General features: G+C 44.4%; 1 protein-coding gene across 3 annotated transcripts in view; it reads right to left on the bottom strand.

The window, feature by feature from the left end:
• C1QTNF3 (C1q and TNF related 3) overlaps positions 1-9,442 on the bottom strand; it is a 32,478-nt gene extending 23,036 nt beyond the window's left edge. Inside the window, exons 1-2 of one of the 3 annotated variants that reach the window (XM_004017062.6) lie at positions 9,048-9,442; positions 1,328-1,439 (exon numbers count right to left, since the gene is read on the bottom strand). In XM_004017062.6, coding sequence (XP_004017111.1) covers positions 1,328-1,439; positions 9,048-9,350 — 415 coding nt within the window. In that variant the 5' untranslated portion in view covers positions 9,351-9,442. The remainder of the gene's footprint in view (positions 1-1,327; positions 1,440-9,047) is intronic. The other 2 variants (XM_012097112.5, XM_004017061.6) reach the window with 2 other exon arrangements.
• Positions 9,443-18,811: the final 9,369 nt, after the last annotated feature.

Genomic DNA, 18,811 nt, shown 5'->3' with positions numbered 1-18,811 from the left:
ATTTGGATAATGATTTCAACTCTTTACTCAGTGGGAATTTCTACATCTCTTCTTTTATTTTTACACTTGTTGAATTCCAGGCCCTTCTGCCATTTATTTTGCGTGCCACCTTTGGTCAGGTTTCATAACAAGCTTGCGATTCTTCCATACTGATGAACTTTGACTGTATTTGCAGGTTAATGTGCTGATGACAAAACTGTTTCTGATAGGAAATGTGTAGTCAAAGCCAGTCCATCCTCTGGCCTCAGAAGAGTGTAGAACTAAGAATATTTTAGGAGGGTCTGAATGTTCCCTACCCCTAATCACTGCACCTGCTGCCTGCTGCCCGTGATGGTCAGTGACATAGGTTCCAAGATACTAATCATAAAGTCTAACAGAGCAGTTGCCGGTTCTATATTTGGTTTTGTTTGAGAAGCCTCTCAAAGGTATTAAGAAAAATTAAGTCTCATTGTTTTTAACTACTAACATCAACGGGAGTAAGAGAAGAGTAAGAGGACTTTTGCCGAACCTTGAGAAAAAGTTGTACTCCCAGGAACTGACCTGGAGACAACAGAGTCAGATAGGCCCTCAGATTTGGAGGTCGTGGACAGAGGGGACCTGGCTGCCTACTCCTTGCCTGACCCAGGAGGCTAGCAAGTTCCGCAAATGATCCATCCCTGGGGCTCCACTCAGTAGAGTAGAGATGGCTGAGCGGTGGCTCTAGAGGGACCCAGTGGAGCTCGACAGCACACCCCGTGCCACCATATGGTGCTGGAGCCCAGAAATGTTCCCATGAGTCCAAGAGAAGTACAAGGGTCAACTGAGAGACAGCTGAGCATGGAGCACCTAGAGGCTAGAGGAAGACAAACTCAGCTAGACCTAGAATCAAACAGAAGGATGCGTCATTCAGTGAAAAGGACTGTGAAGATGACTATAACCCAGACCAGCAGTCTCTCCTCCCCCCTCTCAATCCCCAGAAGGCTAGATCTAGAGTGCCCTATGGAGCACACAGTGGCAGAAACACAGAAACCAAAGTATGAACCTGTTAAGCTCCAGTGATTCCACACTCCACGCTGGTGAAGGGCCTCCTGGCATGTAGGCTGAGGTCCCAGTATGCCTAATGCCTGTTGGATTCTGCGAGTGGTATGGATAATAAATACTCTATCTTATATACATCTTCCTCACGAACTCAGTAAGCTCAGTTGCCTACCCCACTCTCTTTCGGATTTTCCATGCGCGAGCTCTGGGTCATACACAAGCGATGCCAGATCACTGAGGTTCACCCCTGGCTCCTAATTTGGTATGGTCTGCAAGTAGGCTGGAAATAATGCATGTCTCTCATCCTTACCTGGGATGCCAGGGGGACCAGGAGGTCCAGGGGGGCCTTGGTAGCCTCGGAAGCTGTAGTCTCCATGGCAACACTTGCTGCAGTCTGGGGGCAGTCCTCCAGTTTGTGGAGACTTAAAAAAAAAAAAAAAAGACACAAAGAGAAACTTCAAAGAAAGGTACATGTGAGTGATTAGAACTTTTGAATTTCTTCTGGCTTTGGTCCCTAGGTAAGTTTAATTCCAAACAACCCACAACAACATCAGAAAAGAAGGTGTGGGGTGGGTATGTCAATGGCAAAGGAGTCAGGGAATAGCTCAGGTGAGGCGATGATCAGAAGGCAAAGGAAAGAATAGAGTGGGTAGAATAGGCTCCTTGGAAAGTGGGAGTGGAGGATCAGGGCAGTGTTTCTAGAAAGTATGTTCCAGAAGCTATGAGAAAAGAGAAATCTCCTTCAGAAGTAGACTTGGAAACATTCCTTTTCTTTTCCAACTGTCTATAGTCTCAGACATAGCTAGACTGAGTAGATGACCCACAAATGATAAAACTACCAGCATCAAATACAGTAATTAAGACTATGTATATTCATATACTACTGCATTAAAAGTTCTTAGAAATTCTAAATTGCAACTCTAGTTTTTCCAACAGTCGCAGCACACAAAAATTGCCTTAGAAAAGTAAGATTCATGACTCCAAAAAGTTATTATTAATTATTTACAACTTGAAACAATTTCACCTTTTTAAACTTCTGCCCTTAACATGCAGGTCTGTTTTATATTCCACTTGAAAATTTAAGCGATTATTGCATTATTTGAATCAGGATAGAATGTCCATTGAGTCAGTGATGTCATTCAACCATCTCATCCTCTGTCATCCCCTTCACTTCCTACCTTCAATCCTTCCCAGCATCAGGGTCTTTTCCATGAGTCAGTTATTTGCATCAGATGGCCAAAGTATTGGAGCTTCAGCATCAGTCCTTCCAATGAATATTCAGGGTTGACTTCCTTTAGGATTGACTGGTTGGATCTCCTTGCAGTCCAAGGGACTCTCAAGAGTCTTCTCCAACACCATAGTTCAAAAGAATCAATTCTTTGGTGCTCAGCTTTCTTTATGGTCCACCTCTCATATCCATACATGACTGCTGGAAAAACCACAGCTTTGACTAGATGAACCTTTGTTGGCAAAGTAATGTCTCTGCTCTTTAGTATGCTGTCTAGGTTTGTCATAGCTTTTCTTCCAAGGAGCAAGCATCTTTTAATTTCATGGCTGCAGTCACCATCTGCAGTGATTTTGGAACCCAAAACGATAAAGTCTGTCACTATTTCCATTGTTTCCCCATTTCTATTTGCCTTGAAGCGATGGGACTGGATACCATGATCTTAGTTGTCTGAATGTTGAGTTTTAAGCCAGCTTTTTCACTCCACTCTTTCACTTTCATCAAGAGGCTCTTTAGTTCTTCTTCACTTTCTGCCATAAGGGTGGTGTCATCTGCATATCTGAGGTGACTGATATTTCTCCCAGCAATCTTGATTCTAGCTTGTGCTTCCTCTAGCCTGGCATTTCATATGATGTACTCTGCATATAAGTTAAATAATCAGGGTGACAATATACAGCCTTGAGGTACTCCTTTCCTGATTTGGAACCAGTCTGTTGTTCCATGTTCAGTTCTAACTGTTTCTTCATGAACTGCATACAGATTTCTCAGGAAGCAGGTCAGGTGGTCTGGTATTCCTATCTCTTGAAGAATTTTCCACAGTTTCTTGTGATCAGCACAGTCAAAGGCTTTGGTGTAGTCAATGAAACAGAAGTAGATGTTTTTCTGTAACTCTCTTGCTTTTTCTATGATCCAACAGATGTTGGCAATTTGATCTCTGGTTCCTCTGCCTTTTCTAAATCCAGCTTGAACATCTGAAAGTTCTCGGTTCATGTACTGTTGAAGCCTTGCTTAATGAATATTAAATGTATTCAAATATGATTCTGAGTTCAACTATTACTTATTCAATGATAAATGTCTAAAATTTGGGCTTACTGTCAAGGAGGTAGAGATTTGATAGAAGTTGAACAGCAGAAGAGTTAGTCATTCACAAAACTTTGAGTCTTCTAAATGGACAACTTTTAATTATAGATAGCATACAAAAAACTTGTGGAAACTTTCCTTGACACCAATTAAAAAATCAAAGGGTTTTTTTGAAAATAGCATATTGTTGCTAAGGGATTCATTTTTTAAAAGAAAGGGATGGGAGGAGAGAGGAAGGAAGGAAGAGAGAGAAAGGAAGAAAAGGAGGGAGGAAGAAGTCATTTAAAATTCAAGTTTTCTCTGTCATTAGAAATCGAAGCGAAAAAAAAAGAAAGAAAAAATAAAGAAATCCAAGCAGAACAATGGATCAGTGCTTCACATTGTTGCACCTCTAGACATTTACAGCACAGCAAATTCTACTCAATACTCTGTAATAGCCTATATGGGAAAAGAATCTAAAAAAGAATGGATAGAACATCCCTTGTGGTCCAGTGGTGAAGAATCTGCCTGCTAATGCTAGAGACCAGTTTGATCCCTGGTCAGGGAAGATTCCATGTGCTGTGGGGCAACTAAGTCTGTGAGCCACAACCACTGGGCCCATGTGCCCTAGAGCTGATGCTCTGCAACAAGAGAAGCCACCACAATGAGAAGCTCAAACACCACAGCTAGAGAGTAGTCCCCGCTCACAGCAACTAGCTAAAGCCTGTGCATGGCAATGAAGACCCAGTGGGGACAAAAATAAAATAAATAAATAAATAAAATTTAAAGAAAGAGTGTATGTGTGCTAAGTTGCTTCAGTTATGGCCTACTCTTTGCAACCCTACGAGCCTTCCAGGCTCCTCTGTCCATTGGATTCTCCAGGCAAGAATACTGGAGTGGGTTGCCATTTCGTCCTCCAGAGGACCTTCCCAACCGAGGGATTGAACCAGAGTCTCCTATGTCTCTTGTACTAGTAGGCAGGTTCTTTACCATCGTCACCACCTGGGAAACGCCATGTATATGTGTATGTATAACTGATTTACTTTGCTGTACATCTGAAACTAACGCAACATTGCAAATCAACTATACTCTGATAAAAATTATTTTAAAAAACTAAATTTGCATAAACAAAACAGAAAACAAGCTAGAATTTTTCCCTGACTCTTATTTCTTTTTTATTTAAACAGGTTCCCATCTAGTTATAATATTAAGAAACAAACGCCTCATCTGTAGTCCAGCAAAAGCTGCAACAGCTGAGAGCCCAAACTCAAGGTTTCAGGAGCTAGGATTTGGATCAAGCTCCTGGTTTAGTCTTCAGTTCCTCAGACCCAACCCTGGACAGGTATGGGAGTCTAGGAAAACCTTCTACAAAACTAGTGGAGGAAAAGAAAATTAGCCAAAGCAATTGGTTGGAAACAAGGGATTTCAGACACTTGGAAAGTCAGACACTGCAGCACTGCCCCACCTTCTAATCCAAAGATGAAATCTGAGGAGTAAGTATTCTGTAATTTCCTGGTATGATTTTGCTAATATGAAATACAGATTTTTAAGCTCCAAGAAATTCTAAGCTCTGCCAATAATGAATTTAAGGGAAGGAGATGGGTGGGGATGAGGGAAAATCCTGAAGTGGAACCATTTATTTAAAAATAGAATTGAAAAACTGAGACAACCAAGAATGTCAGAAAGAGAACTGGACTGGAACCAGAACTCCCATTACAGGTCTGTGTGACTTGCATGAAGTCATTTTCTCCCAGACATCATTTTTCTTGTCCACTAAATTAGAGGACAGGGTAAAAATGGTCATGAAATTTCCTTCCAGCTCTATAACACAAACAATGATACTGAAGTCTTTCCCAAAGCCTCAGATGGTGACTAGAAAGCTTTTGTTTTGAAGTCTAGTGTCTGGGCACAGGAAATTAGCAAGAGATGAGGTGCACACCCAAGCACTTTGAGAGCACAGTTGTTTAGTCGCTAAGTTGCGTCTGATTCTTTTACGGCTCCATGGACTGTAGCCCGCCAGGCTCCTCTGTCTGTGGGATTTCCCAGGCAAGAATACTGGAGTGGGTTGCCATTTCTCAAGGGGATCTTCCCGACTCAGGGATTGAATCTGTGTCTCCTGCATCTCCTGCATTGCTAGGCAGATTCTTTACCACTGAGCGAGCCATCAGGGAAGTTGAGAGCACAGAGCTGCCACCAAAACAGGGAGAGATTTCTGGTCACTAGAAGGCAATGGCACCCCACTCCAGTACTCTTGCTTGGAAAATCCTATGGACAGAGGAGCCTGGTGGGCTGCAATCCATGGGATCGCTGAGTCGGAAACAACTTTACTTTCACTTTTCACTTTCATGCACTGGAGAAGCAAATGGCAAGCAACTCCGGTGTTCTTGCCTGGAGAATCCCAGGGACGGGGGAGCCTAGTGGGCCACCGTCTATGGGGTCGCACAGACTCGGACATGACTGAGGCGACTTAGCAGCAGCAGCAGCAGCAGCATCATGTGGGCCCCATCCTAAGAACCCTCTTGCAACATTTCACAACATGGTCCTCCCTCTGGCCTGGTCTTTCAAAAATCAATCAAATGCAACAATGTCTGTGACCCTTAAAACAAGTTGGACAGGATGTGTTAGTTGAGAAGTTTTCTCCCAGGTAAGGGAGATTCATATACTAGCTAGTTCTACAGGTCAACTTGCTATCGACTCTTTTCCCAAAATTAGGTCAAATTTGAGCACAAAGTTCATGCAAATATGTGGTATGGGAGGAAGAAGGTCACTAAGACAAGTTCCATCTATTCTGTAGCTGTAGGCCTAGGAGCAGCTACCGAGAATGAAGCTCTACTATTGGGAAATGACTTCAGGAAAAAGGGTCTACGGCTCCTTCTGTGGAAAGGGAAAAGGGAAGAGAAACAAAGTGAAGGGAAGTGGAGGAGGGAGAGACAGGCGCCAAGAAAGAGCAGAGAAGTTGATAAAGATGGAAATGCTGAAGAGCTTCACAGAAGAAAATGCCAGGAAAAGGGAGTGCAGGTCTCCCTGGGAGAGTGGTCCCCCACCTCTACACATCTTTGCACAAACTCTATGGCCAGAGTCCTCTTTTTAGAACACAACCCTCACTTCACTGCCCCGCTATGCACAAACAAAACTTCTACTTGCAAAATAAGGTCTAAGCTTTTTAACCAGTCAACAGAATCCATCAAATGGCACTAAAATCATGGGTGTCTTCCTCCCGCAGCCCAGGCACGCCACCAACACCCACTCCTCCAGGCTCTCTCAAGGCTCTTCCCGTCACACAAATTTATCTTTTCTGTGAATAGCCATCCTTTTTGTCTCATCCTTTGAGATCCAACTCAACAGCCACCACCATTCTGACCCTTTCCTCCCAACAGTCTTTTGTGTGTGATCTTTATCACATGGTATTGAATTATCTGTTAATTTAGCCCCATGAGAGCCCTTCAGAACTGTTCAGCAATAGAAGCTTGAGTGTATCTATCCCCATCCTAAAATGTGACTCACAGGAGAAGCATAGGGAAAAGATTGGTGAAGGAAAAAAAAAAAAAGATTGGTAAAGGAGTGAATGAGGATTAAGAGAAGAGGCGGGAAGTGGGGGGAGTGAGGAAAGAAGGAAGCATACAGAAAAATCCTAAGTTCAACATGGGGCTCCATATCCATGGGCAGAGAATTGTACTAAAACTTTAGGGTATCAGTGGCTAAATCTCCACAGTCACTCCTGTTGGGGGCTGATTTGCAAATACTGCAGGAATCCAAGGGAGCTTAAAAGCACCCCCCTTCAAAAGAAAAAATAAAAAGGAAACTCCCAAGTGGCTTCTTACCAACCTCATCTGATTTTAATATGCTAGATGCCTAGGGCCACCAGCAGGCAGCATGGAACAGAAATGTAATTTGAACTTCAGTGGCCTGCTGGGCACCAAGAAATAATGACCCATGACAGCCCACATCTGCCTTCTGCTGCCTCTGGGGGCTCACACTGCCATGGCCAAGAAGGATCCAGCAGAGAGCCCATTTACTGCAGTGGGAAGTCCAAATCAAGGCTCAGACAAAAGCACAGACATCTTCACCACTGATAAACACAAATCAGTATTAATCACTCTTCAGCCAAAAGACTGTCAGATGAAAGGACAATCTCTAAAAGTGGCTTTCAAAGAGCAGGACTGGGGATTTCCCTGGTGGTCCAGCGGTTAGGACTTCTCACTTCCACTGCAGGGGACACGGATTCATCCCTGGTTGGGACACTAAGATCTCACTTGCCACACAGCATGGCCAAAAAAAAATTAATAAACAAACAGGATTGTGTATAGAGTTTATCTTTTCTCCCGCAGCTCCACAAATTCAACCAGGCCCCACAGAACGGTTTGAACAACTGTATCTGTGGTCAAGTTAGAAGTCCAGGTTTGTCTCAGATCCACAACTGCTTCTGCCTGTGATCTTGGTGTGATCATTCTACCGGTCTCAACCCACACGTTCAGTTTGTGGTTGGAAAGGTTGAGGTTTCAACTGCATGGACGTTTTCAGGGCCTATCCATTGCATGTGTGTGTGCATGCTCAATTGCTTTGCACGCTCAGTCACTTCAGTCATGTCCCACTCTGACCCCGTGGACTGGAGCCCACCAGACTCCTCTGTTCATGGGATTCTTCTGGCCAGAAAACTGGAGTGGGTTGCCATTCCCTTCTCCAGGGGATCTTCCCAACCCAGGAATTGAACTGGGGTCTCACACATTTCAGGCAGGTTCTTTACCAGCTGAGCTACCAGAAACAGTTAATTCTTATAGTAAAATTTACCTGTTCAAAAATCATATAATTCAGAGTAACTCTCCTTGCCCTCTCATCTGATTTCATCATGCTGATTCCTGGAAGGCAAATCAAAATCTGCTTCTTCCTTATGTTGTACACCTGAGACTAATATCATGTTATATATACCTCAATTAAATTTTTTAAATTAAAAATGTTAGACCTTTAAAAACCTGTTTCTTCCTGTTCTTAATGTTTTCAATGAAATTGAGTTTCATCAATTTGCTATTCACTACACTAAAACATTAACTCACTCCCACACCACCCTGAAAGAGTTAAAGATGCCTCCTTAGATGCTGAGCTTATACTCAGCATTTTACACAGATCCTCTGATTATTAGGCACTCGGTCATACAATAGCATGAGGTCTGCATTTTAAATACAGATAGATATATGTTTTTGTTTTAACTCTTTGGTCCTTTTCAAAACAAATTGAAAGTAGAGGCTTAGTAACCTAGAGTGCTATTAAATCAAATAATCAAGCCTGGCATGAAATGTCACAGTAAACTCGCAAATCAAATGAAAAACTCAAAGGGCAGCTTCTCTCTGCCAGGAAGAATTAAGAAAATCCAATTTATGATCTGTAAATGATTATCTCCAGCAACCCGTCTATCGGCAAAGGTCAGCTCTCCTCCTCCTTTCCACACCAGCAGAGCAAGAAACAAAACCAGAGCAGCGCAGGGCTGATGCTCCACTCCCCTTTCTGATGGGGCGTCTATGGCTTCTCTTTATCTCAGTATATCAGTGCTACCTCTGCTGAGTGTCTAACGCACACTGCCAGCGCCCCTAGCATCCCACAGCAAGCCAGAGAGAGAGACCCTCAAGCAGTTCAGCCAGCTTCTAGATAGCACTGCTCCGGGGAATCACAGCTGAAAAAAAAAAAAAAAAGAGCAAAGACAACAGAACTCATGAAGCTTTGACAGTAACCCTTAAAAGAGAATTCCGAGTACCTGGCCCCAGAATGGGATGGTCTGGGCTAGGTCATCTACCTCGGGGGGCGGTAGCTCATCCGGCCTCAGGGATTTTAGGTCTGTAGAAGTGTTATTATCCACAGTCCCAGCTCTAGGATGGCTCCGCTCTCTCACTTTCTCCCTTCTGGAGCCGCTACGGCCAGTCTGCTGATGGCTTTGCACTATTCGCGCCACCACTTTATTAGCTCTTCCGCTCACCTCCATGTATTCATCTTGACACAGGCAAAAAGGGAGAAAAAGCAAAGCCAGAAGGTGCCAATAGACGAGCTGCCTCCCCAGCATGGTTCTCAACAGAGCCACAGAGCTCCCCGGGGCAGACGGCTGGGGCTCTGGGCGCCGTGGTCTCCTCGGGCAAGCGCCAGGGGCTGGAGATCAGAGCTGCCTCTGGCCGGGCGGTTTTTATAGTTCAGTGTGTAATAAATAAGGCAGCAGGCAAGCCAGAGGGAGAGCGGTCCTCCTCCGCGGGCAGAAGGGGCCCCATTCATCACTTTCCCACACCACAGGCAAAACGATTTGTGTGCACAGCTCCCAGTTGGTGGGGTTCATAAATGTCACACCTTGGCACGTTTTTTTGTGAAAGTGTGAAGGGAACATACACAACCAGCTGGAAACAGGCAGCATGTGTCCAGCGGTTTGTTTTTGCGATTAGACACGGAATGGCTGCGCTTTTGCGGTCTAAGATGCCTTTTGGAAAAAACTCCTCCCGGGCTTGCCAGGAAATTCGGGCTTAACTGCATCAGTTCCGTCTGAAATGGCAGTGGGAACGTGTTCAGGGCCATCGAGAGAGCTATGCGCTCTCATTATACAGTTCATATTTCCCTCACTTAAAGGAACTCATTTCCCGTTCTGGCTCCGGCAGCAAAAGGCAGTTGGGTGACTCCAGAACGCTGAGCTGGATTCAGGTTCATAGTCTCTGGGTTTAGCAAAAGCATCTCCCCATCCTAGGTTTCATTTCCTTTTCCCTGGAGTTTTCAAAAGCCAGAGTTAGATCAAAGCAGATGAAGTCGCTTCTGGCCAGATGAATATCTGACATCCTGCTTCATATTAAAAGAAAATTGTCTCTGGCTTCTCTTCCTTCTGACACATTCTTGATTAAAATGAAAGAAATGCAAAGATTCCAACCAAACACCCTCCTCCAAGTAGATCAGGCTGGAGAAGACTGTCATTGCCTTTAGGATGCTTGCCACATTTTAATGAATTCAGCCAAAGAGAAGGTAGACTTTCCTAACTCTTTCTTTTTTTTTTCTCTTGGCCTGCTGGGTCTTCCTTGCGGTGAGCTGGCTTCTTGAGTTGTGGCACCAGCTTAGTTGCCCTGCATCGTGTGGGATCTTAGTTCCCCAACCAGCAATTGAACTCATGTCCTCTTCGTTGTGGATTCTTAACCACTGGACCACCAGGGAAATCTCGCTAAGCTCTTTGTGATAATAAAGAGAACTCACATAGTTTTGCCGTTAAAAACTGCCTCTATTTCCATATCATTTTATTTAATAGTGCTCATTCACTCACGTAACACAAAGTCACTGTCCTCCCCCATGAGAAGAGACCCTGGGCCTTAAAGGCAGTGAGTGGCCAGTATGTGTGATGCTGAGAGGACAAGGGCAGCACTGTAGGAAGCCGCAGTGGGGGAAGCCAGGCCTGAGGAGGAGGTGACAGCCCCTGGAGAGAGGGGGGAAGCTGCTCACAGCTGTCCTCCTCACTCAGCGAAAGGGGCCTGGGAACCAAAAGCCATCTCTCGCTACAGGACGCCTCATTCCTGCCTCTGCCAGAACAGCGGCTTCTAGAGCCCACACTTCGGCATAGAAAGGATTCGGTGTGGAGGATGGAGCGAGAGAGGGAGTCAGTTAAATAAAAGTTCTCTGGTTCACAAACACAGGGGTCTTGGGAGTAATGCTTCTTCCAAGCAGGCAGCTCCCCCCTCAGTCAGTTCAGTCACTCAGTCATGTCCGACTCTTTGTGACCCCATGGACTGCAGCACGCCAGGCTTCCCTGTCCATCACCAACTCCTGGAGCTTGCTCAAACTCATGTCCATCTAGTAGGTGATGCCATTCAACCATCTCACCCTCTGTCATCCCCTTCTCCTCCTGCCTTCAGTCTTTCCCAGCATCAGGGTCTCTTCCAGTGAGTCAGTTCTTCACATCAAGTGGCCAAAGTATTGGAGCTTCAGCTTCAGCATCAGTCCTTCCAATGAATATTCAGGACTGATTTCCTTCAGGACTGACTGGTATGATCTCCTTGCAGTCCAAGGGACTCTCAAGAGTCTTCCCCAACACCACTGTTCAAAAGCATTAATTCTTCAGCACTCAGCTTTCTTTAGAGTCCAACTCTCACATCCATACCTGACTACTGGAAAAACCATAGCTTTGACTAGATGGACATTTGTCAGAAAGATAATGTCTCTGCTTTTTAATATGCTGTCTAGGTTGGTCATAGCTTTTCTTCCAATGAGCAAGCGTCTTTTTATTTCATGGCTGCAGTCACCATCTGCAGTGATTTTAGAGGCCAAGAAAATAAAGTCTGTCACTGTTTCCATTGTTTCCCCATCTATTTGCCATGAAGTGATGGGACCAGATGCTTGGATGTTGAGTTTTAAGCCAACTTTTTCACTCTCCTCTTTCACTTGCATCAAGAGGCTCTATCCTAGTGGAGTGTAAGAAACTCGGCCATCCCCACTTCATAAGCCTTCCCTTAGATGTCCAGAATGTACCCCCGGAGGATTTTTTTAGTTCTTTGACGAATGCTCTTGAGCAGATATCCCCAGGGAAGGCAGCACATCAAGCTATTATCTGGCATTAATTCTTAACAGAATATTTTTGAACAGATCTGGAGCAAGAGGCTGGGGAAGGACAGCTCTTAGGTCTTCTGAATGAGCAAGTGTATGGCAGATTACTGTGGGAGAAAAGGCCCAGGGTCTCTCAATGGGGATGCTTCATCATCAGGGAAGCCTGGAAAACATTCTACAGGGAGACTACAAAGTAAGACATGTCTCTGAAATCTAGGTCACCTCATTCACAAGTTTTCTAAGAGCTGTTTCTGGCAGCTCTGCCAATCTGGATAAGTAGCTTCAGGTCAACCTCTTCTGACTTTCAACTACGTTGAGATTTCCTTTTCTTTTCTTTTTTTTTCTTTTGAGATTTTCCATTGGTGTTTTCCGCTCTTTCATTTATTCTTGTGGTTCTCAATCCTGTCTGCATAATAAAATAAACCAGGGAGCCTCTAAATATATCATGCCAGGATCTCATCCCAGATCTGTTGAGTCAGAATCCCTAGTGGGGCCTGGGCACTAAGAGCTTTTGAAAATTCCCTGAGATGATGCTAATGTGTAGTCAGGGTTAGGAATCGCTAACCCATCCTTTCCTTTCCTTGACTCAATAGGAATGTTGTTGTTGTTGTTTAGTGGCTAAGCCGTGTCCACCTCTTTTGTGACCCCATGAATTGTAGCCTGCCAGTCTCCTCTGTTCATGGGATTTTCCCAGACAAGAATACTGGAGTGGGCTACCATTTCCTTCTCCAGAGGATCTTGACCCAGTAATCGAACCCACGTCTCCTGCATTGGTCAGCGGATTCTTTACGTGGAGTAGGAATAAATGACAATAATATCTCTCCTTTGTTGATCGTTTACCATATGTCAACTGAGTACTTCTTTGCTTTAGCTCACTGACTTCTCTAAGTAAACCTATTGTTCCCATTTTATAGATGAGGAAATAGAGGTTCAGAGAAATAAAATGACTTGCCTGGTATTGCAGTTGGAAGGGGGTTATTAGGCTATGCCTCCATCTGTCCTCCTGCCTTCCTACAGCAAAACAAGAGAAAACCAGTATCAGGCAGACTGCAGAGAGAAGGCCACCTCCATAGCTTCCAGGGCAAGAATTTGGGTCTGAGAATTATGAGTTGAATTGTAGCACCCCAAAAGATATTGAGATCCTAACCCTCAGTACCTGTGAGTATGATTTTGTTTGGTAATAATCTTTTTAGACAATCAGGTAAAAATGAGGTAATTAGTGTGGATCCAGACATGACTCTGTTCTTATAAAAGGTGGGAAAACTAGACAAAGAAACAGATATGGACACAGGGAGAACACCATGTAAAGATGAAGGCAGACATGGGGTGATGCATTTATAAATTAAGGAATGCCCAAGATTGCCAGCAAACCACCAGAAGCTAAAAGAAGGGCATGTAGGAGATTCTCCTACACAGTCCTCAGAAGGAACCACCCTACTGACATCTCCGTCTCAGACTTTTAACCTCCAGAACTATGAGACAATAAATTCCTGTTTAAGCTGCCCAATTTGTGGAAACTTTATTATGGCAGTCCCAGAAAACCAATAAAGAAAGCATATAAAGAATTCTTTAAGAAACCTCTGGACCTTATCATTTTATAGACATGGAGATGGCAGTCTAAAAGATTTAGCCAGTTGTTCAAGTTCATGGACAGAGAATAGCAAACCTGTCCCAGAGAAAAGTCCCCAGCCCCAGTATGTCTCCTCAGGCACCTTCCCAGGAAATGCATTTTAAACCTTGGCTTATTATTAAACCTTATTTGGGTGCTCTGGCAACGTCCTTTGCTCAAAGATGTGAATCAGAGTCGAGTATAATTTCTTGTCTGTGGACTGAGGGTTGAGAACATCTACCTTCAGAAAATTCATGGAAGGTACCAAAGTCCCAGTTCTGCACAGTGATCTCTGGCTCTGAAAGCCCATAGTAAATGCCTGGGGACAGCTGGCTGCTATCATGCACTGGGACTGCCACTGCTTACTTGGTTGGCTCCTACAGTATAGTCAGGATGGTGGCACAGCTGAAACAGGAGGTAAGGGGGAGGGCACAACCTTTAAAAGAATGACATCGCCATGCTGCTGCTGCTGCTAAGTCACTTCAGTCTTGTCCAACTCTGTGTGATCCCATAGATGGCAGCCCACCAGGCTCCCCCATTCCTGGGATTCTCCAGGCAAGAACACTGGCGTGCGTTGCCATTTTCTTCTCCAATGCATGAAAGTGAAAAGAGAAAGTGAAGTCACTCAGTCGTTTCTGACTCTTCACAACACCATGGACTGCAGCCTACCAGGCTCCTCCGTCCATGGGATTTTCCAGGCAAGAGTACTGGAGTAGGGTGCCATTGACATCACCATAGGACATGACAAAGACTGGTTAGAACCATGTCCAAGATGGTGGAAGATTAGATTTTCAGTAGACCTTGAGCCTCATTACACACTCATTGTAATGCATTGTTGTTCAGTCATCAGGCTGTGTCTGACTCTTTGTGACTCCATGGACTGCAGCACACCAGGTCTCTTTGTCCCTCACCATCTTCCAGAGTTTGCCCAAGTTCATGTCCATTGAATCAGTGATGCCATCCAACCATCTCATCTTCTGTCACCCTCTTCTCTTTCTGCCCTCAATCTTTCCCTCCATCAAGGTCTTTTCCAATGATGCAGCTCTTTGCATCAGGTGGCCAAAGTATTCAAGCTTCAGCATTAGTCCTTCCAATGAGTATTCAGGATTGATTTCCTTTAGGATTGACTGGTTTGATTTCCTTGCTGTCCAAGGGACATTCAACAGTCTTCTCCAGCACCATGTAAAACATTGAAAAAAGTGAAACTGAAAGTCATTCAGTCATGTCTGACTCTTTGCAAGAGTTGGACCCATGGACCGTAGCCCACCAGGCTCTGTTCATGGAATTCTCCAGGCCAGAGTACTTGAGAGGATAGCCATTCCCTTCTCCAGGGGATCTTCCCAACCCAGGGACTGAACCCAGGTCTCCCGCATTGCAGTTGGATTGTTTACAGTATGAGCAACCACGGAAGCCCATGAAGTATATTAGCATATGCTAAACGATACACCTACAGGCACCACAACCATTCTGAGACCAACTATAAAAGGTCAAAAAGTGGCCAGAGGCCCAGTTCCTGCGATTCCAATCCCTGCCTCTTCTCCCCAAATGATTGCAATAATCCTCCCATTCATTAGCCTGTGTAACTACCCAGTCCATAAAAACTAACCACGTCATATTTCAGGGCCCACTTGCCTTCTGCAGTGGCTCATACTCTGTCTGTGGAGTGTGTTTCTCTTTAAATAAATCCACTTCTTACTTATCACTTCATCTCCAAATTCTTTCGAGATGAAGCAAGAATCTCAGATTCACAGGGAACACTGTTATCACCGTGAATGTAGAGGTGCAGACAGTGCAAATACGTGTGAAAGCTCAGCTCCACAGACCAACTCTGCAAACCAGAGGCAAATATTTGTTTAATGTCACAAAGAAGTCTTTTATGAGATGTGTAGGTATCCTGAGGCCTCCCCCAGGGTGCCCCACTGTGGCCTTGGCCAAAAGGAGATCAGCTCTGGTCTGGCAAGGGACAGTTGAGAATTGTATGGGATTGAACATGTCTTTATATCAGTGCCAACTGAAACGGTAGCTGAGGAAGGCATATGTTTGCATGAGTTCTAGAAAGGATCAGTTGGAGTGTGACCCACCTCTCTCCTACCCCTTCCCACTGAAAAATTTCCCCTGCGCTCAGTTCAGTGAATTCTGAGGTTCTAAAGGCAAGGCCTGATCCCTTTGATGGGAACCAATTAGAGGTTTGCATGCATGCCTGCATGCTCAGTCGCTTCAGCCGTGTCTGACTCTGTGACCCTATGGTTTGTAGCCAGCCAGACTTCTCTGTCCATTGGATTCTCCAGGCTAGAATACTGGAGTGGGTTGCCATGCCCTCCTCCAGGAGCCATTTTATCCCATTTGAATAAAAACAGGTTCATGCTTGGCACCAACATAAGGCAAAGTCAGAGAAGGAGTTGGTCAACTAGTCAGAATGTCATCAGCCTGGTGGAATTACATAGTTTATGGTCTGACCCTCATTAGGCAAGTGAAGGAGACCCATTGCCAGTGTTCCAGGAAAGGACAGGTCTCTATGGCCAAAAGAAGGCTGTCAGAGACTGATGATTAGAAATACGCATTCAAACCTTTTCACTCATTATGAAAAGTATGACTCTCAGATGAAGTATACTTGTACTCACTTGCTGGACAGCAAATGTTCTCTGTAGAAATCTACAAAAGAAGTCAAATTCTAATCAGAGAGGTATGTGATAAGCATGAAATTGTGTGTGTTTGTGGGTGTGTGAAATGAAATTTGTTTGTTAACATTAATGACTGGTATCATCAAGCATTTTTATCAGTAATTAGAGCCCAAGCAGAAAATCAGAAATCACACCAGATATTTCAATAGAGAAGAATTTAGTATTAGAAATGGATTCAACACAGAGACAGTGATCACAAGAAGTAACCATCTTTCTTATTACCCCTGGAGACTGCACCCGGACATTTGGACTGGATTAGAGCATTCATAGAAGACCTTTTGGGTCTTTCTCTTTCAGGGAATAGTGGACACTAACAGAATGACCTCCCCTACGACAGCACAACCCCATTTTCTTCATTCAGAAACTGACGTTTCACTTCTACCAATGGAAGCCAAATGAACTTGATCCAGATGCTGAATAAGCCTGAGGCAGAAGCAGCTGACACTCAGGAATTACATTTTCTAGCAGGGGCCAGGCCATACTATCCTCCTGGTCACTTGAGGCAAAGTATAGTCACATAATCAAGGTGAAACAAAGGTGGTTTTCTCCAAGATCTTGCTGGACTTAGAGCAAGATCCAGCAAATGGAATCAATGTATGCATATACACATATATATACATATAGGTGTATTTATGTGTGTGTGTTTATATGCATACATGTATCTATGTATTCCTGCTGTGTGTGTCTAAGTTGCTTCAGTCATGTCCGACTCTTTGCAACCCTATGGACTGCAGCCTACCAGACTCCTCTGTCCATGGGATTCTCCAGGCAAGAATACTGGAGTGAGCTACCATGGCCTCCTCCAGGGGATCTTCCCAGCCTAGGAATCAAACCTGTGTCTCCTGCAGCTTCTGCATTACAGGTGGATTCTTTAGCACTGGGGAAGCCCATATCTACGAATATCTATGTATCCATGTATATATACAGATATATACATGAGAGATTTGGAGGCATATACACATAAAGAGTGGAGCAGGAAATGACAAGCCACTCAGTATTCTTGCCTGGAAAGTTCCATGGACAGTGGAACCTGGTGGGCTACGGTCCATGGGTCACAAAGAGTCAGACATGACTGAGCACACACACACGCACACACACGCATAAAGAGAGGGCTTCCCAAGTGGTGCCAGTGGTAAAGAATCTCCTGCCAATGCAGGAGACGTAAGAGATGCAGGTTTGATCCCTAGTTCAGGAGGATTCCCTGAAGGAGGGCATAGCAACCCACTCCAGTATTCTTGCCTGGAGAATTCCACGGACAGAGGGGCCTGGTGGGCTGCAATCCATAGGGTCACAAAGAATCAGACAGACTGAAGTGATTTAGCATGAAGTGCCCACATATACAAGAGATTTACTTGAAGGAATCCCACATGCAACTGTGGAGGCTGACAAGTCTGAGACCTACAAGACAGACAAGCAGTCTGGAAATTCTAACAAGAGTCCATGCTGCAGTTTTGAATCCAAAGATGATGTGGAGGCAGAACTTCTGTCCTCCTTGCGGACCTCAGTCTTTTCTCTTAAGACCTTCAGCTGATTGGATGAGGCCCACCCACATTATGGAGGATGACCTACTATACTCCGCGCCTACTGATTTCGGTGTTAATCACCTCTTTAAAAACACCCTCACAGCAACATCTACACTGGTATTTGACCCAGCAACTGGGCACCAGGGCCTGGCCAAGTTGACCTGTAAAGTTAATCACTACAGATGTCATTATAAAAGGTGAATGAATAGATATCTCAGGAAAGCTGGGTGTCTTTGGTAACCACAAAGATTAATCCAAGAGTCTTTGAGATTCTGGAAAAGAATTTTCTTGTCCTGAAATATTCCAGAGGGGATTAGCTCTTGGGCACAGGCCTATGGGGGTCCCTCACTCTCCCTACCTCCAGTGTCTCTAGGTCCAGCCTTCCTTAGCCTTCCAGAGATGTCTTCACCCCAGCCTGACCCTTCCTTCCCATGTGCAGCAATCATACGCTCCTCTCTCCTGGTTAGTCTCCTTGCCTCAAAAGCCCTCTGTGTTGGCAGAGTTTTTCATCACGTTTTGCCAGTCTTAAGCAGATGACACTGGAACGGGTCCTCTTACTGTTATAATAAACGTTTAAAGATTCGTTTCACACTTATCATCATCTCCATGGCAGACACTATTTGTTTGAGGCCCAGCAACTACTATTCTCTTTCTTCCTTGTAATAGAATCTTGATTTTGTTCTTCTTTCTGAGGAAGCAAGCCTCAGGCACAGGTAATAAATCAGGATTGATGTCATCTTTCTGCCTGTGATTACTTGGGGCGTCAACATTAACATAACCCAGTGGGAAAGGAATCTGCTAGGGTATTTAGGGGAAAGACTCCTCACTCTTAAAAACAAACATGCAAAATGGAAAATACACTTCTTCTGTCTCTTCTTTCACTTAATAGTGTCATGTTTACAGATGAAGTGGAACAATATGGACAACCCTAAGGACAGCAGAAGGGAAAGATGCAAAGAACCTGATCCTCGAGGGCTTCCATGAACCATTGATTCTAACCTCCATGCCGCTCGACTGTCTTGTTCTGTAAGAGCAAATATTTGTATTGTTTATGCCTTTGATAAACAGTACCATCTTTATTACACTATTTCTTAATACTCTGCACATCTGCCGTCTTTCAACTAGACAGAAGGGATCCTTGAGGGAAATA

Source organism: Ovis aries, chromosome 16 (assembly GCF_016772045.2).
Source record: "Ovis aries strain OAR_USU_Benz2616 breed Rambouillet chromosome 16, ARS-UI_Ramb_v3.0, whole genome shotgun sequence".
In the NCBI taxonomy this organism is placed as follows: Eukaryota; Metazoa; Chordata; class Mammalia; order Artiodactyla; family Bovidae; genus Ovis; species Ovis aries.
This window is presented reverse-complemented; position numbering and strand designations above follow the sequence as displayed.